At 34.7% G+C, this 18,043-nt stretch overlaps 1 protein-coding gene across 3 annotated transcripts in view; it reads right to left on the reverse strand.

Moving 5' to 3' along the window:
• Positions 1-18,043, reverse strand: part of POT1 (protection of telomeres 1) — a 63,828-nt gene that overhangs the window by 35,974 nt on the left and 9,811 nt on the right. For 2 of the 3 annotated variants that reach the window (XM_063155391.1, XM_063155390.1), the window contains exons 5-9: positions 17,431-17,522; positions 13,558-13,668; positions 11,659-11,706; positions 10,378-10,492; positions 3,357-3,487 (exon numbers count right to left, since the gene is read on the reverse strand). In XM_063155391.1, the coding sequence (XP_063011461.1) occupies positions 3,357-3,487; positions 10,378-10,492; positions 11,659-11,706; positions 13,558-13,668; positions 17,431-17,522 (497 nt within the window). Of the gene's footprint in view, positions 1-1,333; positions 1,357-3,356; positions 3,488-10,377; positions 10,493-11,658; positions 11,707-13,557; positions 13,669-17,430; positions 17,523-18,043 lie in introns of those variants that run through there. The other variant, XM_063155392.1, reaches the window with a different exon arrangement.

Below are 18,043 nucleotides of genomic sequence, written 5' to 3' on the forward strand. Positions count from 1 at the left end.
TTAAGGCTTTGTAATTGCTACAGAGTTTGCATCATGCCAAGGAAGCCATACAAGTGAAGTTTATAATCAGAGGTCAGTGTCTTGGTCTTCACTGTCCAAGTGTTGCACATGAATCACATAGCTCTGCAATGCAATGCATTGCTCTGCAGTGCTGTGCACTCAGGAAAAAGACCAAAAAGACCCACCAGAACACATCCTGGACATCCTGACTGCATTAAACAATTAGAGTACACTGAACAAGATGAACACCAAAATAAGAATGTGCTTCACTTTTTCCAATCCTCAAACATTAAAATGGAAATCAAATACCAATTCTTTTCACTGGAAGTGAGGAAATAAGTTATTGTTTGTGAATCACTCAGAGGTAATAAAGAATACCAGAGAAAAGCCAATGAGGAAATTAACCATTCTATCACCATGGCAGGGTTTGAGGCATTTTAAGAAAGGCAGAATACCAGCCAAAACTCCTAAGTCAAGGGTGTACAAAATATTGCAGGCTTAGCCAGTACCAGTGGATTGCCCCTTCCCACTCTTTAACAGTGTGCAATGAGGCATTATTTCTAAGATATTAAGAGCATTCAGAGTGAACAATAAAAAAGAAGGTTCAAGAAAAATCCACCTAAGAAAACTCTTTATTTGCCACAAAGATAGTAGGAGAAGACCAGACAAATAGATCACAGGCCTGGCTTTCATATTGGGAGATGGGGGGCTCACCTTCCACAATCTCTGCAGAGCACGGATTATGGCTGAAAGCCCAGGTACAGTAAAGTAAATCACTAAATTCTGTAATTCATGAGAAATCATCATAAGATGACATGCATAAAGATGCACTTTAAGAAATATTAACAGAAATGTAATAAAACTAGGTAATTTTCCAGTTCTATTACTAAGACACAATTTTCCTTCTCTGCAACAAATATTAAGCAAATCAAATTACTCTCCAAAGTAATTCCAAAAAAGTCCTCTTCATTAAATTCTTATTAGCTCTGACCATCGGATCTTCCCAACACCTCTGTTACTATGAGGAGGATTTATCCATTAGAACCCAAAAGTGTAAGTGGGAGCAGTGATTTCTAAAATGTGTTTGCTATCAATGTCAACTTCCTAGAAGTCCCTTGAAAGCATATCTGGGGCAGAGAGAACACGAGGACACACCGTAAGGGCTATGTATATCTATCTCTCTTCACTGGTAAGCACAGCTTTGACAGACTGTGGCCTCTGCCACCCTGGCTTGCTTTCCATTCAGCAAGCTAAGAAAAGGTGACTAAAGCTTGAAGACAAAAGCAGGAAAGAGTGAAGGAGGAATTGCACAAAGTGTAATTAGAAGTCATACCTACTATGCTGCTTGTGGCTGAAAGAAAAAGAAGTCTTCCCAGTTCATTCCCAGAAGCTGGCACCAGGCTTTTGTGTCAGACTTCTACCTGCTCAGATCAGATATGAAAACTTCTGAGGTACCTGTTACTTAGTCTGGGGTACTCAGAATATTACCATCCAGAAAAAAGACATCTTAGTCACTCTAGATCATTTTCCCTTAGGAAGTAATTAAACAAGCTCTCAGCTCAGGCATCTGAAGAGACAGAGACTGTGAGCAGCTCAAGGTCTGTTAGGACTGGAAACCACTTAGAACAACTCAACTGTGATGAAAAAAAGGGATATATGAGAAGCGAATTGATAGACCCTCTCTTTAAATACTAGAATATCATCTTGGAGAATGATAAAGTACCAACTGACAAGGATTCTAGAAATCTACATCTCCTCAAAAAAGTGATGCCAAATCAGAACAGTGAGGTCCCTCACCTGTGGTATATCAGTAGGTTTCCTTAGTAAGTTTGTGATAATAATAAATAGTAGAAATTAGACAATACTATGTTTGCATAAAAGAGGGTGCACACATAAATTTCCTGACAATGGTCTTGTTTATTTTCTTAATGTGTACTCAGAAATCCAATACTGACCTACCACAACCATACAACTTTTCACTTTTCAATTCTATTATTTTGACCAGTTCCTTTCTGCTTTCTCCTTCTTCACATATATAAAAGATGTACTCCGTTTTCAGAAGAATAAACAAGTTATCTCCACTGAATTTCTGAAATTAATGTATCTGTACAACGTCTAACCTGATAGATTCAGAGAAAATATTAAAATTTAGCGTAAGACTTTCCCATCTGAAGTCAAATGCATGAATTTCCAAGACTGATAACACACCTCAAGTACTGATCAGCACACAAGCTTCAAAATGTAAACACAATTTAATTCCACTCTTATTACATATATAGATTACCTTAGAGAAACCTTACACTAACCCAGAATAGGTTAGCTAATTTCTGTTTCTGAATGTTAACAAGTCCTTTCTTAACAATCTCAGTAGTATGAAACTCAAATACGGGATAAATCTTACCACTTTTTACATTTATTGTCATGGGGTTTTCTTCTTTGTTTTCCTGCTACAGGAGATATCAAAATGTACATACTTAGTACTACAGATATTTATCCCTTTTATCATCCTTTTGTAAAATTCTAACTTTCTTAGATCTCTTAAGTTTCCTAGGACACTCTTGAGAGTGTTCAGATATGCAAACTGGGGTTTTTTTGTTGTTGTTTTATTCTTGGTGTTTTGTTGTTTGTTTTTTTTTTTTACTGGTCTCTTTCATTACATTCAATTTCTCCGATAATTATTTCATGTAAAAAATAAATATGTATGGGTATGTTGCAAACTAATAAATCACATCTTTGGTCCTATTATACACCTCTTTAACCATGGTCCAGCATAACAAGATTTCTATTCATTCCCTGTAGGGTGGTTCCTCTTCCCTATACAGTTGCAGCAGGCATAAGAAAAACATCCAAGAAGCAGTATCAAAGCTATAAACAGTTTCCTGCAGCCCTTTGATACAGATAAATAGGGAGTAATGCAGGGTAACACTGGAGCAGCAGCAGGAGCACACTGCACACTAACAGGCCCAGAGAGATTCCCTCTACTGGAGTGATTCTCCAGCTGACCTGAACTGCTCCAGATGCCCTACTGAAACAGAAGACCTAAAGAAACTCCTCAGTCTTATCAGTCTGAAGAGGAATAAATTGTGCTGATTTATGTCAGTTGAATTCTATCCACCTAGAAGTACCACATGATTTTTTGTCAAGTAGTTTAATAAATATTTTAATTATTGTTGTTGAAAAATGTAATAGTTTACTTTCAGTTTTGGTGCATACCATAAACACAGCTGTTTTAACAACCAGCTGCTTTATCCAATGTCTCCAAGATTTAATTTCTGTACATATAGAACTAAATTATTCCTATGGTCCTCTCAGTGCAGAAAAGCAAGCATATAAACCCCCCACATCCCAGTACATACCTTTATTCTATGAAATCGAACAATATCTCCAACTTTGTAAATTTTTGGTAGAAAATCTAGGTTTCCACTAAAAAGACTGCACGTTAACTTCACATTTGATTGGTCCACAAGTGTTACAATTGAGCAAAAATCTGTAAAATATAAAAGTGTCTGGATGAGTAACAGGCATTATGGAATTATTAATACACAGATACTAAATTTGGGAGGAACACCCCTATGGCCATTTTTTTTTTGCTATGATTTGTGCAACTTTTTTTAATTTAATTTTTTACAATACCATAATAACTGAAATGTGACCCATCTTTTTGATAATTAGTCCAAATAAATGAAAATGAAATGTGTGATTAAGCACAGCGCTGTGTGCAAGAACACACAAACCTTTTTCTTCTGTCTACAACAGGCATGCTATTCTTTCACATTTCAATTACCTCTACAAAATGAGGCACATATCTACAATTTAATAAAATCATTTTCTAAGATTTATTTTACCCAGCTTTCTGAAAAGGTAATAAGTTCTACAAGTTCTACAAGCAAATTAAAGCATAAATTACATATCCTCGATTTCAACAAAATATGCAAGATAGATATATATACCACAAGAATAGAGTCACACAGTGGTAGCCAGAAAGTAGAGTAAAAATATGAAATATGCCTTTCTGAAGTTAAACTTCATAGAATTTCACTTCTAATAATGATCTAAAAAGTAAAATCAAAACAAGATACAAAGATGACAATGCAGATCAGCCAAGAACAGAGCAGTATCTGTGGATGACATAAATGAATCCTGTATTTTCCATTTCAGCTTACAGAACACGTGTGCTCTGATACCTTATAAACAGAGTAAAAGCACATTTGCTCTTTTGCAACATGGCAGCTGGTAACCTACCTGAGAAACCAAGTAGCAGTAGAAAGAAAGGCCCTGATCTCCTGAACCTCCTACTGTCCTTACAAGAGACACCTGTAACCACAGCCAGAGGAACAGAGACTAGGAAGGAGGAAAGGGGTGCCTGGAGTGAAGCTGAACCTGGGAAAGGTGGAGGAACAGTGTCCCCCTAAGTGTTTAAATATTTGTTTCTCAATACGTGAATAAGTTATTAGATGTTTATGTTAACTGGCAATGAATTCAATTCCCCAAATCAAATCTGTTTTGCCCTGATGGACACTTTCTCATCTCTTAAAAAGAAAAACCCAAACAGAAGAGAAAAAAAAATCTTAATTATCAAAAACCCCAACTTCCCTTAGCTGGAATTCTATGAGGTACCTGGTGATAATGACACTACACCAGTATATACAGCTGGGAACTGAACAAAGGTGTTGTAGGTCTGAAACAAAGTCAATGAAGACCCCATCATGCACATTATAGAGATGCAGACACACAAATTGCTGCAGACAGCTTTGAAAGAGAATGCTGTCAGGCTAGTAAAACTGACAGATTTGCCTTGTATAAAAAAGCTACAGGAAGGGAGTAATGAAAAATGATTGTTATACGCAAACTCTCTGAATAGACTCCCTAAACATGAGGGCAGGTATGTAAGATTGGATTAAAATACATGCTTCAAAAGAAATATTCTTCCATTTCCAGCACATATACCCTTAAATTTTGCTATCATTTAAACTTAAAAGTTTAAATTCCTTAATGATTTAAAGGAATGCAGTGATGAAAGAAATCCAGTGAAGGCTTACCAAGAAATAAAACTTTTCCTACAGATACAAAAACCTTCTATATTTCTATAAAACTAGTATTCTTCTTCCTTCCCAAGTTTTTATACAGATTCAATAATGACAAATCATTTTGCATTCAGAAATTGCTGAGATCACTCTTTTCCACTCCCACCAAAGGCACAAGGTCCCCATACAGTCTATTTTAACATTTTATGCTAGGAATGTCAAGAATAAACTCCAGTCACTGGCTGACAAAACTGCAAGTATTTACTATTGTAATCCAAAGACTGATGCATTTCTTTGGGTATGAATTCTAGAGGTTAACTTAAAAGATCTGTTGCAAATATGAGCAAAATGAGCAATTAAGAAGAAAAGCCCATATGGTTCATAGATTTACAATCCTTTGGGGATGCAGAATAACATGCTACAGTGCACTGATATAACCCAACATCACAATCAAGAGGAAGTAGCAAAAACGTTCCACATTAAAATTGTGGTTACTCTTTGATGCTGTGATTATGCAACCTAGTCAGCTTCATACATGTGCAGCTGCTTGTTTAATGGCAGAAGTTAACACACTACCTCAATTTTCTGTATAATTAGCATAATCATATAAGACAGATAATCATCCTAGTCAAAGCAGTATAAAACAGTACACTTGCTTTTCATAGCCAGGGAACACTTTCTACATAACAGAGGTTCAGTCTTCCATGAAGTCTTCTGTAACTTCAGTCTTCTAAGCCTTACTATCACCTCAAAACATCCCTTCTACAAACCTAAGTACAATAGAGGTCTCTGAGAACAAAGTATAAATACTCATCTTTAAAATGAAATCCTCATTCACCAAAGTCCTTTATGAAGGTTAAAAATAAAAAGCCACTTATCTTTTCTAGTTGAAATGTGGAAATTGTTTCCTGTTTTCCACAGTAGCATTATAGATCATTGAATGAATTCACTTTTCTGAAAAAACAGTGAGTCAAACTCTACACAAAACTGCTGAATTTACATAATGTCCTGGAGTTAAACAAACAAAACAATATAACGTCCCTGTTCACACTTGTGATTTTTTTCAATATACTACCCAAAAAAGCAAAATTCCTTCATTACCAAGCTAATAAATAAATAAATAAATAAATAATGGAAGTTTACATATTGGAGTAAATTTTTCCTTACTAGAGAAATTAACTCAATTGATTAAAAAAATCCACTGATTTTCTTTAAAAGAGAATTTTTACCACTGGTAGATTTTACTTGCAATAACCTGTCTTAAAAATATGACACAAAGGATGCACAGTTCAGCAAATTTATATGCTACAGAAGAAAGCTTTCTACTTTCATAATAGATTGTCGCAGTAAAAGCACTGAATTTCAGTGCTTCATAGTGCTACACAGAACTTCAAAGTTAACCTACCTTTTTTAATATATTTAATTATTATTATGAGGTATTCTCATTTAAGCTTAACATCATGTGAGGAAGCACCTGCCATGGACAGCTACCTATGCTGGTAACCCCCCAGAATTTGTGTTACAAAAACAAGGAGACATAACTCATGTTTAATTTAAATGAAAATACAGAGTGATGGTCTGCATGCATCTTATACACTTCTTATACTCTTTCAGCTAAATCCTTATTGTTCTTTAAAAATACAACTGCTACAACTTGATAACAAGTTCTTTATTTCATTTCATAAAAAATTCCACAACTATCTGGTAATCAGTAGAAGGTTGCACTCCCTGCATGGAGAATGCTGAATGTCAAGCTATCTAGGTCCTTTAGTTTGAAATAGGAATCTCTTGCAGCTCTGTAAAAGTTACTGAAAATCTAAAATCCACTATGATAGTCTATGTTCCTTCTTCAGGTTACAACTTCTCCTTCATAATGCCACAACATTTCCACTCTTTTTACAGAAATCTCTGTTATGCTGGCTATGCATGAGCAGAAAGCCAGCGTTTCTCCACAATGTGTTCAGATAGATAAAAAAAACCACAAAAACCCCACACCCCACAGCTTCACATACAAACTCATTTCTCAGTCATCCTAAGAAAACGAAAATTGCTAAAAAAGCTTTCCAGATTAGTAGTTATTGATATTGTAGAACCAACAAGTTGCTTAGTATTTACTGATTAAAAATTTATTGTAGTTCTACTGAGGACTTCAGCAGTTCCTGACAAATATGCTTGTATAAATTGTTAAGATGGAAAGCATCTCTCTAATTACACAACCCCCTCTGGGCAATCACATATTTATTCTTCAATAACATTTAGTGGAAAACCCACTACCCTGAACCAATAACTTCTCCCTTCCAAGAGATAAAAAAGGTTTTGGGCAATGTTGTTAGCAGTCAGGGACTCTAATTAAAGATTGCCTTCTGTTTCTTGTATTTCAATACACACAAAAAAGACAGATTATTGTAGCAAATTATTCTCTCTTCAAAACTAAATGAAACATTTAATACTGTTTTCAAGAATTACTGAGGCCATTCAATACACAAGTGTCTGCACTAGCACCCAACAGCTGACCCAGCTAACTTACCATTTATATTTCAACAAGACAGGAAAAAATAATATACATGTGCACACAGTCCTATGTGTGTATATATATGCACATAAAAACATATGCTGCAGAAGCCTAAAACAAAATCTCTGAAGAATCAAACTGTTTTACTAGAGCTTGTTACTTCTAACATAATAGTGATACACTTTAGAGATACAATTTGGTAACTCCCAGAAGCATCGGGCTAAACAGATGTTTCAATGCCATCATTTGAAATCTCTAGATCAAAGTAATTGTCTTTAGATTTCTATTAACTATTTATTATTATTATTAATTCCTTCAGATATTTTTTTAATCTTTTATTTCTCTTCTATATTTTAAGATAATAAAGAGTGATTATTTTAAAAAGAAATGCATATAAACAACAGTGAACAGAAGGGAAAACAGTATTCTAATCCCTAGGGGTCTAGAAATGAAATTGCTGTCCTTACCTCTGCAACAGTTTTTATTCTGTTCTGCAAAACTTATATAAATCCTCAACATTTTGATTCATAAAAGAACCCCAAAATGGAACACAATACTTTGAAGGAAAAACTACTGCAGATATAACTGAGTCTGCTTCCTCACAAAAGGACACCACAACATTCTGTGATGGGTTTGCTTTGCACTGTAAAGTCGGTTTGCTATTACTTGCTAAAAATTGACTGTTGCAATTCAAGTCGACCAAATGGTATCATTGAAATTAGAGCTCATTTTTCAGCTACATAATTTTAAACAAACTCTTGGTTGTTTGATGAACTTGGCTCAAGATCAAAAAACAATTGAAAACAAAAATAAAACTCCATGCTTCAAAAATTCTTTAATAATCTGATTTGATTCTCAATCTGCATTTTGGGCATGCAGAACTGTTGACCTGGAAGTGGTCAAGCTTCTTAGAAGTGTCTTTTCCAAAACTGTCATCCTGTATTAATTTTGATTCTAAGAAATATTTCTTAATAATAAAATAGTTACAATCTAAATAAATGTCTAAGTAGGATAAAATGAGATTTTAACTGAACATGTGACATAAAAATACACTGCATGTATCTATGATAGAATGCTAGATGAAGGTTTCCCCAGAAAAATAGGACATTAATTCTATGACATTGTTAACCAGCAGCAAGGATTCTTCTTCATTCTTCCCTGCTTTATGGAAAATACTGACCAGTATCTACACAAAAAAGAAGGGTTGGGGAAGCAGTAGGTGTCACTTTGTCCTAAAATTTTCATGGTCAAGCATATAATCTCTGTAATTGGACACTACAGAGGTCTTTTTTCTTCTATTTACTTCTCTTTTAAATCTCAAGGTTAAGTACATGAGATATCCTTAAGATTAAGAGAGGGATAGAAGAGAATATTATCTTTGTTAAAAATTTAAAATATCTTAAACTATTGGGGAAGGAAAGTTAGAATATAGTTCTGAACACTTCCAGCAGATCTTCTATCAGACAAAATCCCATTTTTCTCTTATATGAAGCAAGACCCAAAGCACTTTCTTGGACAATTTTAAAAACTCATGAAGTTCTTATATACTGAGGTGTCAAACTATATGCCCTGAGCAAAAAGCTGGCTTAGCTAAAACAACTTTCTGTGTAATAAATGATTTATGAACATACTGAAAACTCATTTAATTCATCAGTGTTTTAACACTCACTTAATCCAATAATGGCAATGAAAATGATGAACTTTTAATTATAGATTACATAAATCAACAAGACTAAATTAGGTACTGTCCAGTGGTATCCACCTTCAGTGGGAACACAGTGGAAAATCTCAGCCCTAGGCCCTCATGTGTGTAAGAAGGAGCAGCATCATATACCTCAGGGCATATTTAGTGAATAAAGACCCATGTGGATAAAGCAGAGTGGCCCCACTTTCCATGCTTCCAGGGGGCATCAGCTTGAAGCTACATGATTCTGTTATTACAGTGTCAAACAGAGAATGTATTGGTGCAGGACTGGCTCAGATCTAAAGCAACTACAGACTTTTCTGACAAGAGCCACTTCATGCTTCATGTTCTGACAATGCAGAACAATCATCGACCATTTTGTACCCTGTCAAGCAAACATCACTCTGGATTGTGCAAAAAATTAAAAACCAACATTGAAATATTTGACGCGTTAGTGAATATTTTTACTCAAAACCCCAGACTAATTAGAACTGCATTAGAGATTTTCATTATAGAGTAGTAAGTGAATTTACAACTATCTTCATAAATAAGAAATATCAGATTATGCCCCTGTTCTCCAGTGATACTGTTGGGTTTATTTTAATAATGTCAACTGAAAATATACAGGGAAGACATATCAGGAAGTTATTTATGACATTTTGGAAAGGACTAGTTGCTAAACAAATATTCATTTTCCCTATTAAATTTCTAATAATGATATGGAAGTGATTAACTTGACAAATAACTCAGCTGAAAAAAATCTCTCCTAGCTGCTTCAGAGACATGCTGCTTTGTAAGTTGGTGCAATTAACTTCACATTTGTACATATCTGGAAAGAATGGCTGCCCTAATGATTTCCAGCAATCAGTGCTTGTCTAATAAAGATGTTCCAAGTCCTCAATTCCCTGAAGTCTTGTTAAAGTAGCTGGACAAATAATAAATCCCCTTTAAGAATTTTCTTCATTTGCTATCTCCACCAGTCTGCCTGAACTGGCTGATATCTCTTATCTATTTGTTTTTTTGTTTTCTTGGTATTAGCTGGTCAAAGCTATGGTCAAAGGATCATGTGAATTTGTTTTTCTGGTTGATTTTGAACAAACATAGTAAGAACAGTTCTGGCTGGAGGACATTTCAAATCTCTTGAATATTGTACATACCAGTTCCTTTGCTAATATATGGAGGCTTGAAGAATTTCACAACGCCATACAAGTTCACTACAGTTCCATCTTTAAGATGATTCAGGGGAGTATACACATATTTTGGAGCAACAGACTGAAAAGGCATGATACAATAAGGGAACAGAAGAAAAAATCAGTCAAACATTCACACAGAATTTTGTCTTTTAACATCATTAATCCTCAGACATATTTCTTTAATCTTAAAAAAAGAAATAGAGATTATCTATTTCTTTGTATCTTATTCACTTGAAACTCAGAAACAACTTTTAATTTCTTTCCGTGATTGCACCTCTCTTACAATAAGCCAATCAGTTAATTGAAGTAAGTTTCAACACATGAACCAGGTGAGTAAAAGTCATTACAATAAAGAATAATGAAAGACAATTTTTTACTGCTTCATTTTTACATGTCCATCCAGAGGACTTTTTAAAGCACATATATAAATAGCTTTGTATTTCTGCTTGGCAGTGTCACTGCAGAGAATCCTTGTCTTGGGATGGTGGTGGGGGGCAGGGGTTACCTCTCACAGCCACTGTGCACATCTCCTGATTAAAATTCCACAGCTGCTGGAGGATTAAAGAAATTAAGGGCTAATTTCTACAGTTTAAGGACTACTCTCCTCTCATCTTAAGGTTGCTGATTAGACTCTTTTAAAGAATAAGAGTTCTCTCAAACTGATTGAAAACTTAGGTTTTCAAGTACTATACTGAAAAAATGAAACTGTAAATAAAAATTGAAAACAAACTCTAGCACCACTGGTACTGAATCTTTAACATCATGATAAAGAACACTAAAATTTCATAAACTGGTTCCTCTGCTTTTAAAATACTATTTCTTATAGAATTTAAGTCAGACACATAAGGGCTTGTTCCAAACAGAAATCAAAATAAATGTTAAAACCAGTATTGGAAGTCTGATTTTAAATCAAAGGAAGTTTTGTATTTCATTTTTTCTTTTTACAACACAAGCATACAATCTTGCTTAGACCAACAATTACCTCTCTAATTCAAATTTCCTAAACCAACACGAAATCCATTTGGAGATTGAGATGGGAACTGTACTACAAGGATAGAAAATGTACTACTTCTTTCACATTTTATTTTGTGTTCCAGGTATACTATTCGTAAAAGTAAAAGCTAAATGACTGCTGGGATAAGCATATGGAAATAAATTAAACTGGAACAAAAATGAATTCCACGCCTTCTTATTAACATGTAGCTAATTTCATGTGATTTAAAAATATCCCAAATACAAACTCACCACAGATGCAGTTTCTGAAGCAGCACTTGTTTCTGGTTTAGTGTAGATCTGTGGAGAAAAAATAACAAACTTCCTGACTACAAAATTGAAGGTACTGAAAATATAACAACATTTGATAACTTTAAAGCAAATACAAGACTATATAGAAATACAACCCAGCCCTACGGACATTTTTGCCATGTCTGAACCATATCTGAATCTAGTAAAATTTTAGCTACAGAAGAAAAGAAAGCAGTATTTACTGCACTCACACTCATACAAAAGTTACGTATGAGTGCAGTAAATACCATGTATTCATTAATTCAAAAAAATACACACATTTTCTAAAGTCACCCAGTTGAATATGTTAGGTCACATCAACAGAGTAGCATTTGAAAGCTGGAGGCCACAAATTTAAAACTACACTTGCTTAACATAGACCTTAAATGGGTTTAAGGTTTTGCACATAAAGATGTATGTACATGTCAATGCTTGGAGCATATCTATTCTCAGTGACTTGTTACTTTCCTCTGGGGGAAAAAGCTCACCAGAATGGGATAAATTTTATTTAAAGATAGTTCCTAAGCTTTTTGAGCCTTATTTATAAGCCAGACTTACCTTCAATGTAAGGTCTTTTAAAGAACTAATCGTGGAGATTTGATGAAAAGTGAACACTCCCCACTCTCTGTGAGGAACACAGGGCTCAGCCACCACCCCAATGCCACAGCCCAGCCTGGCTGCTGGTCACAGAGCCCCTGTCACAGCTGTGTCCTGCCTCAGCACCGCCCACTCCTGCCAGGGATCTGCTTCTGCTCCCCACCTCAGCTGCACTCCTGAAGCTGATTTTACTTTTAAACAGCCAAGTGAAAAGTTATGACTGGGGAAGTGAAGCCCACACAAAGTCTGCTCATTTGTATCAACGTTAAGCATCCAATATGTGTGTCACCAAACCAAGTGCCACAAGCTCCATTCTGTGGTCAGTGATGAGATAAACATTTCAGCACAACCCAGGCATTCAGGGAGCTGCACAATGTCTTTGGGATTAGACTGTATGTAATAAGGTCTTACCAATACTCAGTTGAAGGCCTGGAGTAGTTTCTAAAATATAGACACTTTTAGCTTACAAGCACCTATTCAGACTCAGGGCAGTTTTGCTATCCATGATCTTCAATGAAAAATATTCTTTCTACCTATATATCATCATCATCAACAGGTAATGAATGTCATGAAACAGTCTGCACTAGCATTTTAAACAATCTTGTTTCTCACTGAGCTGTGTGGCAAGTTTTAGTTACCTATAGAGGTCAATTCCAGAACAGAAGTGCCTTTCTGAAATTTAAAAAAAAAAATTTTTCTTAAATTTAGGATTTAATTAGACAATAACTGTACAGATAAAACTAAACAGAATTGATGTAATAGTACAAAAGAACAAATATTTTACTCAGGACAAAAGGGTACAATTCTCTGTATAAAATTTAGATTATAGCAGTCCATATATTTGAAAGGCAACAACTAATGTTGTGAGTTAAAACAGCACAAACTAACGGACCAGAGAAAACTAAAAATTTTAGACCTGAAATCACTCTTGCACCCTCTACCTTGTCAGCATTATTAAAATGTGTTATGCACAACAGTAGTTTAAACAGCCCTAGGAATCTATCTAAAGTCAACCATAGTCAAATTCTTCCACTCAACAAGTAGAAATTTACCTGGAAAATAATTTGGTTAGGGCTATTATAAAATTACATGTGCACACACACACACAGAGGAAACATGTCTTGTTTCCTGATGAACATGGTAAATAATCTGTACCATTTAAGTTTCACATAGATTTTATTGGGTTTTTTCCTATTAAAAAGCAAAATAAATGCATTTTGGAAATTGAAAAAAAAGAAAAAAAAAAGTTGGGCAACCACGTACATAAATGGCTGATCCAGCTTCTTCAGACACTTCCAGGTGACAATCATGTCTATCATCCTCTCTGTCTGTAGGCAATTTTATCACCTTGAATCCTGCAGCTATGAAGGTTTCCTATGGGGACAGAGCAATAACAGAAAATTATAGAGATTCTAACACATGCTCTATTTTAAGACTATATCATGTGAAATTTCACCCTAAAGTCTCAAGACATTGAAGAAACAAAAATCCTGAACAAATTTTAAAATCTGTCTTTGGGTTTCCCAATTTAGTTTTTCTCCTCATGGAATTTATATTTACAACAAATGCCAGGAAGCTTTTCATTTTAATTCTGCTGAAATTTTCACACTCATGACGCTACTGTAACAGAGTGCTATTTTTGACACAGCCTAGGGAGGAAGGTTCACACTGAATAAAGCAAAAGTATCATTCTTCTTTAAATACAATAAGGACTGACTGCTTTCTGTTTAGCTTAACTAAAGTAAAAAGAAATCACATGTCAGACCAGCAGTGATAAAATATTATTTCTCAGAGCTTCTTTCCCAATGAATTACAGCTGTACATTTAAGAGACTCTCCTATAGACTCTGTTTTGGCTGGACCAGCAGCTTCCTTAAGGGTTAAATAGGTAGGTCAATCAACAGGTACGTTTCTGGTAGCAAAAGAGACCTTAAAAACATCTCTGGCATCACTCCTGAGATTCTGGCACAGAAAGAAATTATAACTCTATTTTCACTTTGGTACAAAGTTCCTCAGACACCACAAAAAGAACAAGAAAAAGAGGATTTAAAGGGTACATGATTCAAGTCCCAGCAGCAGCTCATGTTTTTAGCAGCAACCTCACCAAATCAAAAAGAAAAAAAAAAGTAATAATTAAAAAGGAGGAGAAGATAGAGAATACATTAAATATCTTTAGGTAACCAGAGGTGATTTAAAAACCTATCTGATACAATGTAAAGCTCCTTTATAGTCAGCTCCCTTGCTATCAGAACTGCTTAGCAGGGCTGTGCCAGTGTGCTCCATTCCAATAAACATGTTAGACTTGGAACTCTTTCTATCCAAGATTCTACCAAAAGCACTTCCATAAACTTTTACTGAATAACTTTTCTTCATGTATTTATTTGATTACAACAAATAAAAGCGTTTTCTGATTGAAGTTGACAGTTTGAGCAAATATTGCACTATGACAGCACTTTTTTTGCTATTTCAGCAATCTGACAATGCTATGCTAAATGATTTAAGATCCAAAACCTTAATGTTTTGTGCAAGAAAAAGAAAGGCTTCTAGATTAAGTGACAGTGATATATGTAGTTATTAAAACATTGGGGAAAAAATTTCTGCAGAAAACATAAATTTAATCAGACAGTTTAATTCACAATGAAACTACTTAGATGATTTTCAGGTAGTGTCACAATGCACACTTTGACTAAAAAAGCAATATATAAACCTAGAAGTAAGCCATACTCAAAGCTAAATTAAAACATGTCAAAACAATTAGAACACTCAGTATTCTCTGCACTTCTAACACGCTGTCCTACTAACACATATGAAAGTTGTCTCATTCTTTCCAAATACAGAAATATACAAATATAAACTTCAGCAAACTCCATTACTTTTGCCAAAATCAGGTGTTAGTATGTGTCCTTCCTTTCACTGTTTGGTGGTGCTACTCAGAATGTCCCTTCAACAGTAAAATCACCTTTTATGTAAAAAGCTATGTCTTATACATTATTTCCACTTCAGCATTTTATTAGAATGTAGACTGCACAAGATTCTGGGATATGGCTGCTGAGACAGGACTGGAGATCTGTACAGGTAGCTCTTGTCTTGCTCTTGCTGTGTCAGAATGAATTTCAGAATTACAGAGACTCAGCCTTTTAACAAGCTGATAAGAAGTAAAATTTTCTTGAGTAGTATTAGGTAATTAGTGATTACTGTCATGTAATATATATGCCATATCTAGCACCACATTAAAAAAAAACAAAAACAAACCTCCTCTCACACTGTGAAAGGACTGTGCAATTTCCATGAGAAAAAGACAGCACTAACCTCAAAATCTAGTTCTACAGGCAGAAAGAACAGACACCTTCTCAGATTTTTTTACAAATTCACTGTCAACTTTGACAGGTTGTGACTTGCAGTTTCTAAACATGAAAAAAAAAAATCCTAATATTTGTATGCTGCTTTGAAATTTAATGCTATATTAGTTTTCAAAATAGATTAGTTTCCATTTAATATTTAGCTAAGAAGATCTTGTAATTGCCTTGGGAATCAAAGCTATTTACTTAAATTGGTGGATTTTGATGTCAACAGAAGTATATTGCATAAATAAATTATGAGATTCAAACAACATTTTCAAATGGCAAAAAGAAATTCTATTTCCCTCAAAGTGTGAAATACAGGAAATACAGTATTTTTCCTGATGGTTATTCTGTTACAGATCAAGAAGACTGTCAGGAGACAACATGGTCACTCACATTTTTTAGAAATCGCCAGCTGCTCCCCTTGGCTACTTTAGCTAAAGTTCTCACAGCATTAAACTTTAGGAAGATATGATATGGAAATTAAAAAATACTAAAATCTGAAATGGTATGCAGCAAATAAACACTACCTCGTGCACCTTACTGAAGCAATTCTTTAATGGCTAAAAACTGGAGTTTTTTTCCAGACTCTGCTAGCTTCAGAGTTCATAGTTTCTTTATATTCATATTCTTCCAAAATTAAAATCTAATTTGAGACATGAGGGAAGCACCATGATGGTTCAGTTCACTGGGGAAGAACAAACTGAAGTTCTAGCACACCTTGCCTGTGGGTTGTAGCTTCTTATTCAGCTGTTTAGTAATGATCTTTTTATCTTATAATTGGTGCTCAGTGCCCCATTCAACATCTGTATTTTTATCAGGACAAAATTAATTTGTTCATTGAATTTAAAAAGATTCTGCAACTTACACATTTAGCAAATTAGTTCAGGAACTTTACACCCTGGCTTCCCCATCAAAATTGAAAATTACATGGAATTGAGAAATCTGTATAAAGACTGATTTGCCCAGAGAAGTTGTGGATGCCCCATCACTGGAGGTGTTCAAAGTAAGCTGGGATGGGGCTTTGGAGCAATCTAATGAGGTGAAATATGTCCCTGCCCATATCTCCCTCCCTACGACAGGAGGGTTTTAACTGGCTGATCTTTAAAAATGCCTTCCAGCCCAAACAATTCTATGATTTAGTGTGAATTCATACCACAAATGAAAAAGCACTAACATGAGCTTGTAATATTTCACATTCCAATTTTAATTTCACATTTGTCTAATACTGAAATGTCAGTAAACTGATAGGCAGTCTTATAAAAAGATTGAGGTAATTGTTTTTATCTTCTTTTCCTTCTTTAGTGGTAAACAAACTCACAGGCTGACTTGTCTAAGTCTTTTACCTGGAGCTAATCAAACTAAACTATTATCTCTGACAAAGCAAGACACCAGCACCAAGTCAATTTAAAAAAACCCTGTATGCACAGTTTTGAATTTATTTTTTTAAATATTTTAGTGTAATTGCCTTTTAAATTAATTTAATTATAAAATATATCTTATCAAATGGAAAAACATTCAAAATATGGATATAAAACGGTGTCTTCTCTATTATCCATATTCATGATCCTTTGCTTGCGAGGTAAACAGCACTGATAAAAATAATTTCTTTTTTTCAATATTAGCGTGAGAAAGAATTTCCATAAGCAAGTATCATAGATTTGAAGGGACTGAACAGACTATTTCTAATTTTAGGGACAGCTAGACCAAGACAAGACAAGAAGTTCACATACATCTGTGAAAAACAATTCCTGAACCAGGAATTTATATCTATATATGTTTTGGTGTTTTTTTACCCCATGGCGTATAAGTTTTGCACAATCCTCTGCCATTTTTCCATAAATGAAAACATTGATGCTGCTGATCTGGGAACACAAGTTATCCGAATCTGGAGGGAAAAAAAGCAAAAGTGATTCCAATCACTATACCTTCTCCAAAACATAACAGCAGTGGAAAGAGGTTTACAAAACAACTTGATCTACAGTCTAAAATTCTTCAATTAATGTACAAACAGGAAATGTGCTAACTGCAGGTATATTGCTCAGTATATTCTTCATAAGAGGATTAAAATGAGTCTATTGTACACCAGTGTACAATTAAACAGAAATGAAAAAGATTTCCACTTGGATAATTCAATGTATAGTGTTAGATTAACAATAGACGCTACTGTAGAATCTGTTATAAACTGAAGATATTCTAGGTCATAGAAATATTAATTAATAGCCTTCCAGGAAGACTGAAGCAGAAATAATGTTATTTTTTTTAGAGTTTTCTACTTTTTACTGTTTCAATGATTTAGATGTGCAAACTTATGTTTCTATGGAGAATGTGCATGAACTCTCCTCTCCTGAACAGTCACTGAAATCAGCAAGACTCAGGGAGGTTAAGCATCCGTTTGAGAAACCTGGA

The sequence above is a fragment of the Melospiza melodia genome, chromosome 4 (genome assembly GCF_035770615.1).
Source record: "Melospiza melodia melodia isolate bMelMel2 chromosome 4, bMelMel2.pri, whole genome shotgun sequence".
NCBI lineage: Eukaryota > Metazoa > Chordata > Aves > Passeriformes > Passerellidae > Melospiza > Melospiza melodia.